At 36.7% G+C, this 18365-nt stretch overlaps 3 protein-coding genes and 2 long non-coding RNA genes across 5 annotated transcripts; 1 reads left to right on the top strand and 4 right to left on the bottom strand.

The window, feature by feature from the left end:
• Positions 1-4521: 4521 nt before the first annotated feature.
• On the top strand, positions 4522-5028 carry LOC114540158 (uncharacterized protein F54H12.2-like). Its single transcript, XM_028560434.1, has one exon. It carries the CDS (start codon positions 4522-4524, stop codon positions 5026-5028), a length of 507 nt encoding a protein of 168 aa, XP_028416235.1.
• A 1253-nt stretch (positions 5029-6281) lies between these two features.
• Positions 6282-6910, bottom strand: LOC114540153. Its single transcript, XR_003689002.1, has 3 exons — positions 6839-6910; positions 6413-6618; positions 6282-6314 (listed from the first exon to the last, which is right to left on the bottom strand). It is a non-coding gene; the product is annotated as an uncharacterized LOC114540153 (long non-coding RNA).
• An 876-nt stretch (positions 6911-7786) lies between these two features.
• Positions 7787-9508, bottom strand: LOC114540152. The gene is made up of 7 exons (XR_003689001.1): positions 9467-9508; positions 9297-9386; positions 8924-9035; positions 8639-8777; positions 8285-8445; positions 8025-8105; positions 7787-7919 (listed from the first exon to the last, which is right to left on the bottom strand). It is a non-coding gene; the product is annotated as an uncharacterized LOC114540152 (long non-coding RNA).
• Positions 9509-12748: 3240 nt separating this feature from the next.
• On the bottom strand, positions 12749-14659 carry LOC114540151. The gene is made up of 4 exons (XM_028560430.1): positions 14607-14659; positions 14294-14486; positions 13543-13758; positions 12749-12947 (listed from the first exon to the last, which is right to left on the bottom strand). Exons 2-4 carry the CDS (start codon positions 14394-14396, stop codon positions 12850-12852), a joined length of 417 nt encoding a protein of 138 aa, XP_028416231.1. The 5' UTR covers positions 14397-14486; positions 14607-14659; the 3' UTR covers positions 12749-12849.
• A 576-nt stretch (positions 14660-15235) lies between these two features.
• Positions 15236-16575, bottom strand: LOC114540159. Its single transcript, XM_028560435.1, has 4 exons — positions 16426-16575; positions 15934-16044; positions 15488-15700; positions 15236-15316 (listed from the first exon to the last, which is right to left on the bottom strand). The coding sequence occupies exons 1-4, from the start codon at positions 16441-16443 to the stop codon at positions 15236-15238; spliced, it is 423 nt and encodes a 140-aa protein (XP_028416236.1). The 5' UTR covers positions 16444-16575.
• Positions 16576-18365: the final 1790 nt, after the last annotated feature.

Below are 18365 nucleotides of genomic sequence, written 5' to 3' on the forward strand. Positions count from 1 at the left end.
CAGGCCCTAACCTAGCGAAACGATGTTGAAAACAACCCCAAAATAACTGTTCAATTCTCAATGGACGAAGCAACTTACCATGATGCAGTAAATCTAGGTATGTGGAATTTTTTTCCTATTCTTTTTATATTAGCTAAGCCTAAGTTACTTGAAATTATTCCTTCCTTATACTCACATGTTTCTGCTTATTTGTTTGAGTATGTTTGCATTGTGGATCACATAGAACATATAGATTTTGAAGGTCTGTTGAACAATGTGCTCTGTTATATGCATACAAAGCACACTACTCGAATTTACACTCATATACATGCAATTTTTCTATTTGTTCGTAGATTGAAGACTCGTTTCGTGCAATTGGCACAACAGGAAACCTCCGAAAATTTTACTACGAGGAAAATTGTAAAAGAAGAAACGTGGATCAGTATTGCTTATACAGCCAGGTCATCATCTTGGTAGAGTGAGTCTTAGCTTAGTAGAACTCTAGTAGAACTGAACAACCAGTGTCTTAATGACTATACCATTATGTTTTAGGCATGCATGGTACTCCACTTAAAAACATTTTCTAAATTTTTTGCAAATGTGCATGTGTGTTAAAGTGTAAATAAAAAGTATTAAAGAGCTATACTATAGAAGCAATTCCTTTAATGCGTAGTTGACTTGCTGTACTCAAACAGAAATGTAATTGATCTCATGTATTCAATATTATAATAATATAATAACGATATTTGTGCTGCATTGTTTGTTGACTCGATCGGTATTATAGGTAGAAATCTTCGATGGAACGGAATATTTCGCTCAATTTATTTATCTTTTCAATTGTGAAATTAAACCGAGGCAGATTTACTGGATAGATCACAATTGAAAAGAAAATCAAGCCAAAAATTTCCTTCGATCGAAGTAATTTACCTATATAGTAGAAAACCGGCCTAACACCTAAAACGGTGTTAAATGTGTTTAACTCCAAAAATGGAGTTATGTTTTAAGTCCAGAATTGGAGTTAAATTAACTCCAAAAGCGGTGTTAAATTATAACACCAGAAGTGGAGTTATTTGTTACTCCAAAAAGCTACTCATTTTGAACCTTTTTTTTTGACCCCTATTTTGGTGTTAAAATAACTCCCTAAAAATAACAGTGAACCCACGCATACTTGCTAAGTACATCTATCACAGTTAAAATGTACTTGTAGTTATTATTGTACTTTGCTAATGAGTCCATAATAACTAAATCTGCCTCCCACTCTTCTTCCATAGCCGCTACTATAACACGATTACGCTTGAAACGAAATCGAACTGGCTTGTGAAGAGTGTACGTACCTTGAGTTCTCAACCATGCTCGTATTTTATTCCGTGATATTTGATACTTGCCATCGTTTCTAACAGCACGATAAAGGGTGTCTACGCCACCAAAACTTGCTGGACTTTCTGGGCTGTAATACAGGTTGCTCAGATATTTTTCGGCCATCAACGTCAGAGGCCTGAATTACAATACTGCCCCCGCAACAGGCGGAAATGCAACGTATTTTGCGAAAGAAATTTCTGATTGAGATTTCAGGGAGCGCCATACCACAGCAAGTCATCCTCTCGCCACAAAGGTTTCAGCGAAGTGAATGTCCTGAGGTTTACAAACTGATATATAAAGCTAATAACGTACATGAAAATGTTACAACAATCGCCCATTTCTTGCTTGGTTGTGCTTTTGGAACGCTTATATTCCGGAAAGACGGAATACAATACCTAACATTGCGCCGTATACATTTCTCGCTTTTGCAGTTTAAATATATGCAAGCTAAATAGGCACAAAGTCGACCAAAGTTTGAAACATTTATTTCTTTGTACAGCTGTTCGTAATCACGACAATCACTTTGCAATATACCCCCATGGTTTAAAAGCATGGTGTTTACATGAAACTTTAAAGTTCCTTTATCGATTTGAACATGATTTTAGCTGCAGCTCGTCAACAATCACGTCGAAACCATTTATTGTACACGACCAAGATCCAAATGAATACAGACAAGCAAGCTCCGTGATATTTATTTCATGCAATGCAGTTCTTTAGCTTAAAAATTGTACAGACAGCTGCGAAATTAACTGGATATATGAAGGGCTTTTCAAAGAGAAACATACAACATATAGCGGGACTATTTGTCCCGTGTGGGACTTTTTTAGTCCCTAAAGCTCTGGATGTATGAAAGGCTTTTCAAAGAGACACATATAGCGGGACTGTTTGTCCCTTGCGGGACTCTTTTAGTCCCTAAAGCTCTGGATGTATGAAGGGCTTTTCAAAGAGAAACATATAGCGGGACTGTTTGTCCCTTTAGGGACTAAAAAAGTCCCGCAAGGGACAAACAGTCCCGCTATATGTTTCTCTTTGAAAAGCCCTTCATACATCCAGAGCTTTAGGGACTAAAAAAGTCCCGCAAGGGGTAAACAATCCCGCTATATATTGTATGTTTCTCTCTGAAAAGTCCTTCACACATCCAGAGCTTTAGGGACTAAAAAAGTCCCGCAAGGGACAAACAGTCCCGCTATATATTGTATGTTTCTCTTTGAAAAGCCCTTCATACATCCAGAGCTTTAGGGACTAAAAAAGTTCCGCAAGAAATGATCATTTTACCCGGGCAGTGAAAGGTCGCGCTGGTTGGACTTCATTACCCACACACATGGAGTACACTAAGACAGGGAGTGCAACAGTCATTTATTTATCATGTAGACAAGCATGAAACTGGTTTGTTAAAAGACACACATTTTGCAACCGTCGCAGACCTTGTTAAAGCGATGAATGCATCCATGACTAAGGAAGGTCAAACAAAAATAAAATTCACTTATAATCGTAACACTCGCAAAGTAAGCGTTGATGTTAAACACGGGGCTTGGGTGTGGATGACTGGTGACATAGCTGCGACGCTAGGGTTTGGCGAAGACATCGTGATCAAAAAGAAAACGACAAGCCCTTTTGTGCTGATATAAATGCCGGATTTTCTTCAATGTATATCTATACGGACATTGTAGATGCGCAGTTTGTAGGCAATGTTAAAGTTCTGCTTTTAAGAATTGTAAATATCGAAGGCGAGTATGGAAAGACCGTTCACGCCAGTTTTCGAAATTTACAATACGTTCCTGTGAAAGTGAACTCTTTTGAAACGATTGAAGTCAATATAAAGAACGACCGCAACGAAAATGTCTCATTTGAGTTTGGAAAGTCGATCGTGACACTTCACTTTAGACAAAAGCGATCACAGTACTTTATTTAAGATGCAGGGAAGACTAGTTGTTGATCAAAAACTACTAAAAGAACATTATTTAAATAATTAACGAGGTGGTAATATTGCGGGATTTGGTGGTGCACGCATGCAGAGAGGTTATGGTATTGGTGGAATTTTTAAGAGCATTGCGAGGTTTGCTATTCCACTTTTCAAGCAAGGAGCTAAAGCGGTGGGTAAAAGGGCAATACAAGCAGCGACAGAAGTAGGTCAGGATGTACTTCAAGGAAAGAATATTTCGAAGTCAATAAAAGCTCGTGGGAAACAAGCTGTCACTGATGTCACTGATAAAGCTGTCAAGGAATTGATGACTGGTAGTGGACAGAAAAAAGGTTTAAAAAGATCAGCACAAGATAAACCTATCATTTCTTCTCGAGCCAAAAACCAGAAAACATCTCTTGATAACTATAAACCAAAGTGGCATGGCTCAAGTCGTTGAAACAATTCATAAAGATTCGTGTATGTGTTCCAAATCTGAACTTGAATTATTTTCTGTACCACCGACGCAAGTAGAAATGGAAAAAGGATTTTGGGAGGATATTGATCCTGTCACAAGCATAACAGCCTCTGACACAATTGAATTCCTTTGCGCAGCAAACTCCAGAGTTTATATCGATTTAGCAAACAATTACCTGCACGTTAAAGCAAAGATTACAATGCCAGACGGTACAAATGTTGCTCAAGATGTCCAGGTCGGTCCTGTGAACCTCTGGATGCATGCACTGTTCTCACAAGTAGAAGTGTTCCTAAACAACAAATTGGTAACCCCGTCCAGTACGGCCTGTCCTTACCAAGCTTATATGGAAACTATCCTGAACTTTAGCAAGGTTGCCAAGGATTCTCATCTCACTTCTGCTTTATTTCACAAAGATAGCACGGGAAAAATGGACAATGTCAACCCGCTAGCTCGTCAAGCAGATGTGAATACAGGTCTAAAAGAATGTCATACACATACTCGTGGGAGTAGATCTGTTGCTATGGAAGGGAGACTACATTCGGATCTATTCGCACAAGAGCGCTATATTCTCGGGGCTGTTCCAATAAAGATTAAACTGGTTAGATCACGAAACCCATTTTGTTCAATCTCATCTGCTGAGGACCCAAGTTTGAAAGTAGTTATTGAAGAATGTGTATTTCGCGTGCGACGCGTCAACATATCGCCAAGTGTAATAATAAACCATTCCCAAGCCCTACAGCATACGACGGCCAAATATCCAATCAATCGCGTCGAATGTAAAGTTGTCACTGCACCCCGAGGAAACATGTCGGGAAATCAACCCAACATATTTCAAGATATTCTACCAAATTGTGTCGTTATTGGTATGGTCGATGCAGATGCGTTCAATGGTAGTTATTCAAAGAATCCGTTCAACTTCAAGAACTACGACATCACAAATTTTGGGCTGAATGTAAACGGTGAAAACCTACCTGGAAAACCATTTCAACTAAAATTTGCAAGTGCAAGAGGAAGTAACTACATTTCGGCATTCCAAACACTGTATGCTGGGACACATAAAATGTTTGAGAATCAGGGCAATAGTATAACTCGTGAAGAATATGCAGACGGTTTTACACTGTTTGTGTTCGATCTCACTCCAGACCTGTGCCTTCGTGATCATGCACAACCAATTAGAAACGGAAATGTCTTGATCGAATGTCAGTTTGGAACGGCTTTGGAGGCGGCTATAAATATTGTGGTGCTTGGTGAATTTCAAAGTCTTATCGAAATTGACGCGAACAGGAACGTGCTGTGTGACTTCACTAACTGAACATGAATACCTTACAGATTTTGAATATATTAAAAAGTGACTTGTTTACAAAGACCGTCTTTACAGACGTTTTACCATACGATCGTTTACCTGGTTTAATAAGAAGGCCAGAAGGTTTCGTGGTCAATACTGATCAGAGTAACAAACCCGGAAGTCATTGGTGTGGCTTGTTTGTCACAGAAGATGGGCGAGGAGAGTTTTGGGACTCGTACGCGAAAGCGCCAGGATTCTACAGTCAACACTTTACTCGGTTTTTGGAGAAACATTGCAGTACATTTAGTTGGAACACAAGGGTTTTGCAAGCACCCAACTTGGACGTGTGTGGACAGTATACGTTATTCTTTGCTTTGCATCGCTGTAGGCATATTCCAATGTCAACCATTGCAAACATGTTTACAGATAGCAGAGAATGGAATGACATGCTTGTATGTGACTTTATACAAAAGTGGTGAATAAATACAAATAATGTTAGTTTAAAAATACATTTATTGTAAAAAATATTTACATAGAAATTAATTACTTTAACAATTTATATGGTTTACTTTTTATGACTTTACGCTGTTTTTTGCGTACATCATGCGTTTGATGTATGTAGTGTTTATGGGCAGGGGTATTGTAAAGAGTGAAAACAAAATTTTAGTATGAATCGGAAAAGATAATTTTGATTAATATAGTTTAGGTACTTTACGACTGTTAAATAGAAGGTAATTCATGATACGATTAACTATTGTTCTATAATCACTTAAACTTGCAGTTTGTTGCCTCGTACTCTAGCAATTAGAGGTGAGTTATAGTTACCTTGTATCTAGAGCCACCGGATTTCTGTGGAGCATGCTTCAAATACTCTGCAATTTGTTCCTCGATGTCTATTTCACTTACACCTTTGTGAACACGTAGACAGGCCTCTATAATTGAACAAAAAAAAACAATTATAGCTAATTATCAGAAAGGGTTAATAGCAATGAGCCAGTTGTTCGAAAGGTGGATTAGCACTAAAGCACCTGTACAGTACATGGGTACATTCATCACCAAAAAGAATATATTATAATTCATTATTTCCTGGTAAAGCCTGGCACAAATATCATGCGCCAAACAATAATGTACAAATATACTATGCTATACTTACTGATAACAATTTTCGAAACAGCAAGTTCTTTAAATGCCCGCTTTGCTTTTCTCCCCTTCAGACTATATAATGACCACAGCTTGTTTGTTCCAAGCTTAGCCAGGATTCTTCTTGTGCTAACACCATGGTTATGCCTACACAGAGCAAGGAAGAATTGTAACTAAAAGTAAAATATTTATATTAATTAATTTATCGTGAACAAAAACAGTACGTGGCAGAACAAATGGCAAACCAGGGTGTCTGCAGTATGCTCATTACCATTTTTTTCCTAGCATCTTCATCTGCAAGTCGATCATTAAGGTTTTCCAATTCCTCAACTGAGTCCAGAGGATTGGGAATAATATCCTCAAGCATTTCATTTCCACTAACACCTCTTGTGGCACCAAGTACTACCCGCAAAATTGATAATGCTTCTTGTTTTTCAAGCGCTATATCAAGCTTCGTCAGAACAGATCTTTGAAAGCCTAATGACATTTTAAATGTATTTATACTATTAATTATGTAACTTTGTTAGGAATGGATGACCAGCTTTCTTGATATTGGGAAATGACTGGCCACACCAGAAAACATACATGCACATAATATTAAATTATTACATTACGTGCATATAATTGAAACAACATATCCTCAAAACAAAAAATCAGACAAGATCTCATGGACTCTAAAGAAACCACGCCAACTTACTGTCGTGATCCTGATGTAGAGAGTTGCGATTGCCTGATTTTGGTGTTTCAAAAGAGTCTGTAGTTGCACCAGAAGCTGACAATTGAGAAAGAAAATTACTGAAAATGCAAAAAGTTATAAATATGACTCTGAACAATATAGCGCAATGTTCTAGAATATATAGTACCCATATGCACACTGACCATGTTTTATGACATATAAAACACTCAGCTTTGTCTCGTGTTATATATATGCTAGGGGTGAAACGGTGTTTCTTTTGAGTTTGCTGTTTTCGGCGCAGATAATAACTCAACGAACCATGCTATTTTAACGGTACCTCCTCCATCCCGTGATCAACTGTCACACGTGAGTCACTGAAGTGAAACCGTGGAATAAACGATACGAACATCAAAGTACACACACACACACACAAAAAAAAAATACCTGTAAATGTGGCGATCATTAATGAATTTACCTTCACCCCAAACACCCATTCCACGACCAAAACGGGTGTGAAAAGAACTGTGCTTAATCCTGCAAAACAAACTAACAAAAAAAAAAACAAACCCCAGCGAGATTAATAAGACGTAGAGTTCACAACATCGCGTGAAGTCGTTAGGGAAAGGGGCGGGATGGGTCACGCAAGCAACTAACAACTCGATCAGGCAAACTGGGCTCATATTTGTACTCACCGGAGGGGGCAAGTAGCCGACCGGACAAGCGTCCTAGGACCCGCGACACTACGATACGAAGACCCGTATAACATTAACTTCCTTTATTATTTAATAATAAATACATTTAAAATTTTATCATGGCTTCACAACATGACCCGTTATTGCAGCAAGAAAGTGTTCAGTAGGCATAAAATATGCAACATTAAGTTGAGCACAATTTTTATTCCTTCCAGCTATGTCCCGATTTGAAATAGTCATTTCTTCTTTAGTAACTGTTTGAGAAAGACTACCACTACATAAAATATTTCTCTTTGGTAAAGCATAATGAAATCAAGTACACATACTGTAATGCTGGCTTCTTTCACATGAATTCCTGTTGCCTTCAGGAGTTTCAGCAGCTATTTGATAAAAAATAGCCTCAGGCTGGTCTAGCAAAAGCAAATATATTTCACAATTCGCATATGAATTAATGACTCAATACACGTACATACACTGTACAGTAAAAGCTAGAAAATCAAATGGAACATTCTTACTTCCATAGACATTCTGTACACCAGAACTTAAACTGGTCCTAGATGCATCAGTGAGAGGATTGCTCAGGGCACTAAAAATTTCTGAATATCAACAAAGTATAAATTAATACAACAGCAATAAAAACGTTTTAACTAAAAAGTATGACCCTATTTAACTACTTTCAAAATATCAGGCATCAGAAAGACGATTTTGCGAATTATTCAAAAGAATATGTGATTTGCACTGGTCATATTTAATTACACATAACACTATTGCTCACATCGAAGGTTGACAAACCCTTTCTCTGAGCCATGGGCAGACTCATTTCATTCGATGGATTTGATGAAAAGCTCGGTGCACCAGGGAGCAATGGTGTAATAACTGGGGAAGATGATGTAGGGGCTGACTTCTTTTTCCCATTTTTTGAGATATCTTCATCCGCTAAAATGTAAATGAGAGAAACAACTATAACCTCAGTTGCAGAACAATATAAGTGCTATACACCACACCTGGTCATGATTGAGAACACTTTTTCTCAGGGCAAAAATCCCATCTTTACTATGCAAGAAATACAAACCTAATGCCCTCAACGTTTCAACTACAGTAGCCTGTTGAGCAATACCAAAGAACTTACTATCACTGCCTTCTGAATATTGAAATAAACTGGCTTTTGTGCGCCTTCTTTTTTTTTGCATGGCCAGAATCTGAATCGGATTCAACATTTGATGTTTCTTCAGCCCTTTTCAAAATCTTTTGTGCTTTTGCTACTGAATCTAATAATAATAAAACATGGCATATAAAACTCTAACTGGCAATTTAGGGCAGGTGTCCAGATAAAGTGTTAAAAAATGCAATTACTGTAATGGTTGGAACCTTCAAAGAGCTCCCAACACAATTTTCAAAGCTATTAAAAACAAACCTGTATATGAGAAAACTCTGACTTTATAAGCAATCCAAGTTTCTTTGTCTGGAATCTCGAGCTTCCTTAATTTATGAGATGCATTATTTCGTGGCCAGTAGCAGTATAATTCCTAGAATGACAAGTTTTGTAAACAAAAATGCTGTTAAACTAGAGTATTTAGCAACATAAGATCATCATGGAATGGTCTATTCAGGGTGTTAGCAAGTCAAAAATTTGGCATGATACATGTACCCTGTTTTCACAACCAAATCTAGCCAGCAATTATCACAATTTAGAAAAAGGAAACTGGGTAACACCCAAATATTTTATGTTGGGTGCACAAAGAACTATTCTGCAAGTGAACAAAATTCAACAAATTCTAACTACTTACACAATCAATTGTCTCAATCCAACATGTTGCAACAATTTCCACTAATTGTTCCTCTATAAATTCAACGACAGCATATATGTTGTTTGCCATCTATAACAGAAGCAATAATTAAACAAATTGCATAATTTTTTTGGATTTTAGAGGTGCAGAATTATAATTAAAACAAGTACCTTCAGTGCAGAGTGCTGTTAGTATTTTGTGTGCAATATAGCAATGAATATAATTTTGTCAGGGCCAAGATTAATCTTTATGGCTTTTCTCTTGAGATCTGTGGAAGGCAGTAGTCTCATATTTGTCAAGCGTTGGTTAGCCTTGTAAGCACCAATGAGGCGGGAATCACATGGAGTCATGAAGATGGATTCAGTTTTGCTATAAACTCGGCATTGAAATAATTCATCCCCATTGTGATCATGATTGCCAGTCTTATCTACTACTTCACAACATGATGATTCAGACAAAATAAAAACATTATCTGGGTTTTTTACAATGACTGCATCCTCATCTACAAGTTCAATGGAACCAGAGTGTTCACTCATGCGTTTTGCAATCTGTGCAATTGGACTCTTCCCTGATCGCACAAGACGTTTCAACTTTTGCATGTAGTTTTCAAATGGGAAAGAACTACACGCGTCTAAACTTTCAAACTCTTCAACCACATCTGCCAAATGAACCATACTATGCACATTATATACCCAAAACTCATCACCATACAAACATTTGCCTTGCTCAACAAAGTATTCTATGAGTTGCTTTGCATATTCCCTGTAAGACTTAGCTAACATAGGGCACACCAAAATGCAGCTAGCAACGCTAAGAGATAAGAAGTGCTCATATAAATCTGGTCTTAGGATACCGGATAGAACAATTTTTCCAGTATACAAAAGAAATTGCCGAAACTCAGTGGCCTTCCACCGATCAATTTCTGCTAAGCTCTGTGGCTTACGTACAAATGTGCTTGGTATGGAAGACTTGACCTCTATCAATTTAGTACTGATAGACTCCGCCTGGCCAGCCGATATCTTAACTTCTCGCTTTCCTCGTAACCATAGCAGAAGCAATTTCTTCATGACGCCCAGACACAATTGATGCATGTAGTCCATCGGAAATTTCTTAATCATATCAACTGGCAATTTACTGAAGGGAATAACACCATTATGATGCCCTTCATGCACTTGTTCTCTAAAAGAAAGATCTGTCCGCAACTCAACATTTCCAATCAGAGAGTACACAACACGACCAACCCATATGCCCTTCTGTGCACATTTATCACACCCAAAATAGCCAGAACACAACTTTGTGCAAGGGCTCTAGCGGGAGCATCACAAACTACACATCTTAAACAAACTGAAAGAACAGTTTCACCGTCTTGGAGCCCATTCTGTAGAAGATTATTCAAATCTCTAATTAGGTCTTCCAAAAAATGCAAATCATCTGGTTTGGAATTACCACAGGTTAAAACCACTGGGAAAACAACTACAGGTGTGATATTTACAATGGCACATAATACTGGCCATAAACACTTCCTTGAACTCTTAAGTAATGGAAGACCATCAACATTCAAAGAAATTTCAAGAGAATTAGTCCTAGCAATTACATCTGAAGGATATTTTTTAAAGTGTTTCAACAATTGATTAGCAAGAGGAAAATAAACATATTCCAATCCAGACTTTTCCTGAATGGTTATATTTCTGGATGTGTGCAGCAAGGCACGAGCAGTAAGAGGCAAGTTTGGATGCCCATTCTCTTTCAACACAGAAAGAAGACCATCAAGTGCATTATGTTTTATCATAAACCTAAACGCGTTCCAAACTATTTTCAATAATTCCAAACTATTTTTTTTTCCGCAAAATTGATGAAAAAAACCAAAAAATTCAAAGATTTTCATTTATGAAATCAAATTGGCGTTTCTTGCAGACAGTTTTTAGGGACTCTGCCAAAAACAACGTATTGAACTAAACGAGACATCATTCTATCAACTGCGACCTGAGATAAATAAGGTATCTGAATTTCAGACACCTAAAACAAATCTGAGTTTGCCAAAATCTTATATATTACCGACAAATGATAAATGGGGAAGCTGAATTTCAGACATCTAAAACGGCTCTAATCTGCCAAGATTGTGTATATTAACCAACCTGAGATAAATAGGGTGTCTGAATTTCAGACAGCTAAAATTGTTTGAGTCTGCCAAAATTCAAAATATTTTAATTTTAACCGACAAGCGATAAATTTGGAAGCTGAATTTCAGACACCTAAAACGGTTTGAGTCTGCTAAAATGGCATATTTTAACCGACCTGAGATAAACAAGGTATCTGATATTCAGACACCTAAAACGGTTTGAGTCTGCCAAAATTCAAAATATTTTAATGTTAACCGACAAGCGATAAATTTGGAAGCTGAATTTCAGACACCTAAAACGGTTTGAGTCTGCTAAAATCGCATATTTTAACCGACCTGAGATAAACAAGGTATCTGAATTTCAGACACCTAAAACGGTTTGAGTCTGCCAAAATCTTATATATTAACCAACCTCAGATAAATTAAGGTATCTGAATTTCAGACACCTAAACGGTTTGAGTCTGCCAAAATCGTATATTTTAACCGACCTGAGATGAATAAGCTATCTGAATTTCAGACACCTAAAATGGTTTCAGCCTGCCAAAAATTCAAAATCTTATGTTAACCGACAAGCGATAAACTGAGAAGCTAAATTTCAGACGCCATAAACGGCGTGAGTTTGTCACAAATCTGATATAAACAATTAAATGAATCGAGATTAAAGGCTGAATTTCAGTTTGTACTGTCACCGATCGTGTACAGAAATAAAAAGCACTTTTTCAGAGTGTAGCCCAATTTCAGAAAAATATTGGTTTGACTGTTTCTTTAAAGTGCCTATATCACTCGTGGAATCTTTATGCATTTGAAAAGAATGTAAAAAGTTAGTTAATATATTAAAGAAAGTTTTTGATTTAGCGCAATAATTTTGAAGATACTAGCCTTTAAATTACCTGCAATTCCTGAGTCCCAGGCTCCTGTAAACAATGGGCAGTTTCAAATTGAATAGCCGTGTTTAAACCCAGGAGGTTGGGACTCAGGAACCGCAGGTAGTTTAGAGGCTTGTATCTTCGAAATTATTGCACTAAATCAAAAAATGTTTTTTAATATATTAACTAACTTTTTACGTTCTTTTCAAATGCATAAAGATCCCACGAGTGATATAGGCACTTTAAATCATATGTGCATAATTCAAAAATGAAACACATCTAAGCAGAGATGAGATTTTAGAGCCAAATTTTAGTCCGCGATCAACGTTTTATGGGTTTTCAACAGCAGACACCAAAAACGGCTTGATTCTGTCAAAATCTTATTTATCATCCGACAATGCATGCAGCGAAACCAACCAGTGAAAAATTGGGCAGCTGAATTCCAGAACATAAAGCGACTTGAGTCTGCCAAAATTTAGTTTACCTGCAGACCTTCACATCACAACCAAAATACTAAAGTCAAATGCAAAGAATCATGTATATAGAATTATATAATTAGTTTTTCAAGTCACAAAATTTTGCGCAATACGTTCCTTGCTTCTTCTTCATTTGGTGTTAAGCATAAAACATTCCTGCCTTCCTTCATGGCTGCAGCAGCTCCAGCAACTGAAACAGTCATAAAAATAGATCAATTTAGTTGGAATGTTATACTGCATAATATTTAATTATGTTTTTTATGGGAAACTTTTTTAAAATATGCTGCGCGAATAGGTGAATAAACTGAAGGAAGAAAGCTAGTGATCCAATGATAGTGTAAAGTTGCATAATGGGACACAGCTAATCAACCTTATCATTTTAGCTCCCATATTGAAAGGTTTCAATTTTGCATTAACAAGAAAGTTTCTCCAAATTTTGGTCAACTTGACGAAAAGCCTAATTAACATTTAAATAAGACAAAAGAAATTGTCTAAATAAAGTTCAAAGCGCTGAGATAGTTGAATAAACCACTACGAACAGAAATGACCTTCACCACTGACTAGATGATTGACTATGTCCTTTGAATCCGCCACCCATCAGAACAGTGTATAATGAAACTTCACAGTAAAAGCGGTTAAGTTAAATTATTTTTTTGTATCAACGATTAACAACACGATTACACCAGTTGTTTCCAGATAATTCATTGTAACTAGTCGGCAGCAACAATGTGAACAGTGCATAATAAAATTATTAGTATTTCATCAGTACTGGTATAATTGCATACCTTGTGGCGTATTTACGTCAAGAATCCAATCGCCTGGTCTACTGAACATTTCAACTACAGAATGCCACACCTGCAACTCCTTGTGCTCTTGACTTACAATAATAAAATTCTCAGTGCAGGCAGTGAAATTAAAATGATCTTGCAGCAGCCGTTGCCCAGGCGCCGCATGGTAGAGGAGAAACCCCTCTACAGCCCGTACCATACCAACGCTAGGACCTGTAAAATGCAGGAACAATGCGTAAGTTAATTTTGTTGTATGCATTGCAAAATACGGTTACAGTTTACAGTAGGTATGCTTTTATGCGTGTAAATTTGACGTATTTTCGAGTGTACGTGAATTTGAACTTCTAATTTTACAGTTGAATGGCAGAAATAACAAACGCAGACAAGTTTAACTAAATTTTGTTACAAAAATAAAATCTAAAAACATTGCATCGCGAGAACCTTTAGAAAATACCAGGATGCTGTTTTAACAAAATAATCTATGGTGAGCAGAAACCCAAAAGGTGGATTAAACAAAGTGATTAAGGACCTTACGATTGACAATTACACCAGACATGCGGCTAGCTGCAATCGACAAACTATTGAAGATAGTATTTTGGGGCCAATTATTAGATGATAGAGCTTCAGGCAATTTGCTAATTAAAATTGAGGCATAAATTCTCTACGACAGACACGGTTATCCCTTTGCCGTAAACGTGAACATTAAAATCTTACTATTTACATTGCCCGTTAATATGCTAATATATACCTGATGGTTTAACTCCTTTAACACATGCAAAACCAAGTTGGCAGATTCCACGGTGTTCCTCGATCCATTTTTTTATTTCCATTAATTGATGGATATCCCCCATTATTGCTACGTTGAAAATGTGGCACACACCAAAATTTAAACGGTCCACTAGATCCAGCAAACCTGCAGCAAATGTTGTCACATCATTTTCCTAAAAAATCATTGTGAAAAAGAAAGTAATGTTCAGTATACACCTTTTTCACAATTATCACAGTTGTACATATACAGTACTATTGGTACATTAGGTCAATGTTACATCACTATACTGTACCTGATGTGGTGAAAGCTTACATAAGGCTAATGAAAATCCTTTTTCTTGCCCGTATGACCCTTGCTGCAGTCCCAGTGGGTCAACACACATGTGAACAACGCCCCTTGTTCCCTGGTCCATCAGAAATACATTGGGTGATACAACTAGTGGCTGGTCTGATTCCTCGATGGTCAGACTCTTTTGCAGATATTCCAAGTATTGTCTAAAAATAAGGTTGGTTTCATCTTTTCCCTAGTAAATAGAAACACAGCTCTACTGAATGTGCGAAACACAGGAAAATGTTTGCAGACTAAAATGGTCATCAAATAGGTAGCAGAATTGAAAATTGAAATCTCCCAAGGAACATGTAGCAGGGCTGATTTAATGTTTATTTTCAAGCTACTAGTAGTTTGAAATGTTTCTAGTAGTTTGAATTATTAATTTAGAAGTCAGTTCAAATACTCAACCTCAGCATAGAGAGAAGAGCGGATATTTTCCATTCTACAAACCTGGATCAAAATATCAAACTGCCTGATACAATACATATACATACTGTATACTTACTGTAAATTTCCTTAACTGGTCAACGCTGACTTTCTCTCCCAATTTTGCACTAAGCAATTCCCATTTACATCCAAGAAATGAAGAAATCACTTTTGAACAGGCTTCAGTACTTTGCACTCCTTGCACAATAATTTCAGTTCATCCAGACTGTTACTTTGGTCAGCAACCTAAAAAAAAACAACAGATTTAGAATGATGATTGGATTTAATTTAAAGGGCACAATTATATTTTAATAAACTAAGTGGTTAATTAGTAAATAAAATTTTTAACAGATCCACAGAGGCAAAAAAATAAGCTAAGGGGCATCTTACGCCTAAAAATGGAAGAAATATCTTTACCTGACCCAACAAAGTAACACGATCTGAAACGTCGAGGCCAAATAAGCATTTGATGTATGATGGCTTGAACCTCGGCTTTTCTTGTAGGTCCTTTGCCATTGCTCGCTGGTCTTTTAGAAGACCTTTTTCATATTTTCGGCACATCTCAAGGAATGACTGATAACCATCTTCTGGGAGAGCAGCAACAAGAAATACATCAGAAAGATTTTTCTTCTAAAAAAAGTACAACATTTAACAAGAATAATAATTACTCAGTGTAAGTGCTTTATTGATCAGCAAGTTAATTTAAAATTATTTCATTAAACAGCTTTAGGTTTAGTACAGACTATAATTACATCTGCTTTCTTTTGATAACCCATTCACTGGTGGCAAGACTTTCACTGGCAAGCAAAATCACCTGGTGTTCACAATATATTACAAATTAAATAAACTAAAAGTTTACTCACTGTCTTTCCTAATATGTGGGAACATCTGTCTCTCCATTGCTGACTAGGAACTAAATCATTGTTCTCATTTTTTGTACCAATGATCTCCAACTGCCTGTGAGCAACTTCCACCTACAGCAGAATAAAAAAATGTTTGTGATCACAGCTTTTTTAACCCACTGACTGGTAAATCACCCAAATGATTGCTGCTGCAATTAATAATTTGGTAGTTTCTACTGCAATTGCCTGTGGCAGATTACTGCTAATTATTATCGTAAGTAACTCAGACCACTATAACCAATAATTTACCATTGACAATTTTGGTATGTACTTGAGAAAAATTTCTGGTATTTGACAAAGCAAAGTTGAATAAGTTAAGAAGTTGGGTACTCATTACTACTGTGACACTAATGGGTTCCTTAAGTAACTTGTTGACTGACTGTTAAACTATAACAAACAACCACTCCCTCTTAATATTTAACAATATTAGAATTGCCTTTCTACAGAACTTGCCTCATCTTTGAATGTCATTTCATGACGGAAACACCCAGTCTTATTATGCCTTGACGCCAGCCATAAAGCTTCAAAATTTGTTAACCCAACAAATATTCTTGCATATCTTCCCTTATACTCTTCACTATCAGGGTGCTTCTCTAAAAGTTGCTTTGTTGCAACAAGTTATGCGTACCACCAAGTACCTCATACTGATAGCTGCTGACATCTGATTTTGAAAAGTTCTCCTTTCTGTTCAGACCTTTTACCAACAAGTAAAGAGGTTTATATGAGCCATTGGGGTTACTTTCCATATTTGCTTTAATTGGGCCAAAAATATTTCATCCACTTTCTGATCATTCTGTCTGCTGGAGGTAGTTCAATATTGCCAACCGGAACATAGAATTGCTCATCTATTCAAAGTTATGAAAAGACATGCATGATATTACTGCCAAATGAAGGTGCACTTATACAACTTGAGTAAGCTAGAATGGTAAAAAGGAAACCATTGGGCAAAAAAAGCTGGTCATATTGAAAGAAGTAATTGTGTAGCAGGGATTTTAATTAAGAAAATGACTTGATAATTTAAGCCTTAATTTAAACTTGATAATTTCTGTAAAAAATTAATTAACATTCATTGTGGTTTAGTGCTACAACAAAAAATATCATATGTATATATTTAATTTCTACATACCAACTTCGCATTCTTTTGCTCTTGTTTGGTATTGTAATTCTTTCCTCTTCATCTTGACACTTTTTCTTGGTTAGGGAGTAATCAGCTGTTCCACAAGAGATGAAGATCCCTTTTTAAATTTATAGCTTCATCTTCATTAGTGATTAAAACAGGCTCGGAATCCTTGGATCCACCTTGATTTTGTTGATCTTGACCATCATTAGCGCAATCTTGCTTTTCTAACTTTTCAATGGCTTCATTGCATTTTGCAGCCCATTGTTGCTCATTTTCAGTCGCAACAATTTCACGGAAAAGCCCATTGCTTGCTGACCAGTCATATTTCCCTGTGGAGAAGAAACAGTGTTCTCTTTTGCCATCTGCCCCTCGAACGAAAATCAACTATAAAATATAATAAAATAATAATTTTTACATAGAATCAATCAAAATACAGTATTAATATAAGTACGGATAGCTGGCATCATTATTTGAAGCATCTAATAGGTGAAACTATCATCCATAACGCGCTCATTCATTGTGTAGTGCCCAGTTTATAACACACTAGCAATATTTCTGTGTAAAAATTTTACAGACAAATGCTAGGACTAAGTTTCCAACCCTTGGACCAAGGTTTTAAATTAATTTTAAAAAAGCTGACTTTGTGTTTACACTGAATCATTTTCCTAAAACTTAATCACTAATCTTTCACGACGTAGAATTTACGCATGTAAAATTCCAACTAACCGAAAGCTATTTGTTATTTTAAGGCTTAAATGTAGAAATGGATATTTGTTTATCCATAGGCGGCCCAGAACTGATCTCGCTGACCTCGCGCGATGACCTACCTTGTCATAATATAAGACTGTTCAGACAACATGAGGTCAGCGAGATTAGCGAGATCAGTTCAGGGGGTCCCACGCATCATACGTAGATCAGGGCCCAAATCGCCGTTTCACCGCCCTATAATTCATTTTTTAATCTATGGCCCTATCTTATATATGCCCTGATCAATTAAAGGCATGCCAGTCATGCACTTATAGTCTCAAACTCGAATTATTATCGCCCCGTCGTAAAATAGGTGGTTTCTGAGGGCCGAGGCGCCATTCCTTTTTTTAGAAAAGCTAGCACGAGCATTATCATAGACTGTAAGAATTCTATCATTTATACTTTGCAACCTCAAGATAGAAATCTGCTAAACATTGTATTATATAACTATAAAACTTTATATTTCAGTCAGACTGCTCAATATGGAGTTTTATAAACTATAACAGTCCATTATGAAATCAAATTG

This window comes from Dendronephthya gigantea, unplaced genomic scaffold, assembly GCF_004324835.1.
Source record: "Dendronephthya gigantea isolate DGI-Jeju-01 unplaced genomic scaffold, DenGig_1.0 000221F, whole genome shotgun sequence".
Classification (NCBI taxonomy): Eukaryota; Metazoa; Cnidaria; class Anthozoa; order Malacalcyonacea; family Nephtheidae; genus Dendronephthya; species Dendronephthya gigantea.

Bases quoted from the DNA above. Each gene is read 5' to 3' on its own strand.
- LOC114540158 (XM_028560434.1), top strand. From the start codon at position 4,522: ATGTCGGGAAATCAACCCAACATATTTCAAGATATTCTACCAAATTGT.
- LOC114540151 (XM_028560430.1), bottom strand. From the start codon at position 14,396: ATGGGGGATATCCATCAATTAATGGAAATAAAAAAATGGATCGAGGAA. The intron at 13,759-14,293 runs GTATATATTAGC...TGCATTTTACAG, and splicing joins TAAAGGAGTTAAACCATCAG to GTCCTAGCGTTGGTATGGTA. The intron at 12,948-13,542 runs GTATGCAATTAT...TGACTGTTTCAG, and splicing joins TGACGTAAATACGCCACAAG to TTGCTGGAGCTGCTGCAGCC.
- LOC114540159 (XM_028560435.1), bottom strand. The intron at 15,701-15,933 runs GTGAGTAAACTT...TACTTTTTTTAG, and splicing joins CCCACATATTAGGAAAGACA to AAGAAAAATCTTTCTGATGT. The intron at 15,317-15,487 runs GTAAAGATATTT...GTTTTTTTTTAG, and splicing joins GTGTTACTTTGTTGGGTCAG to GTTGCTGACCAAAGTAACAG.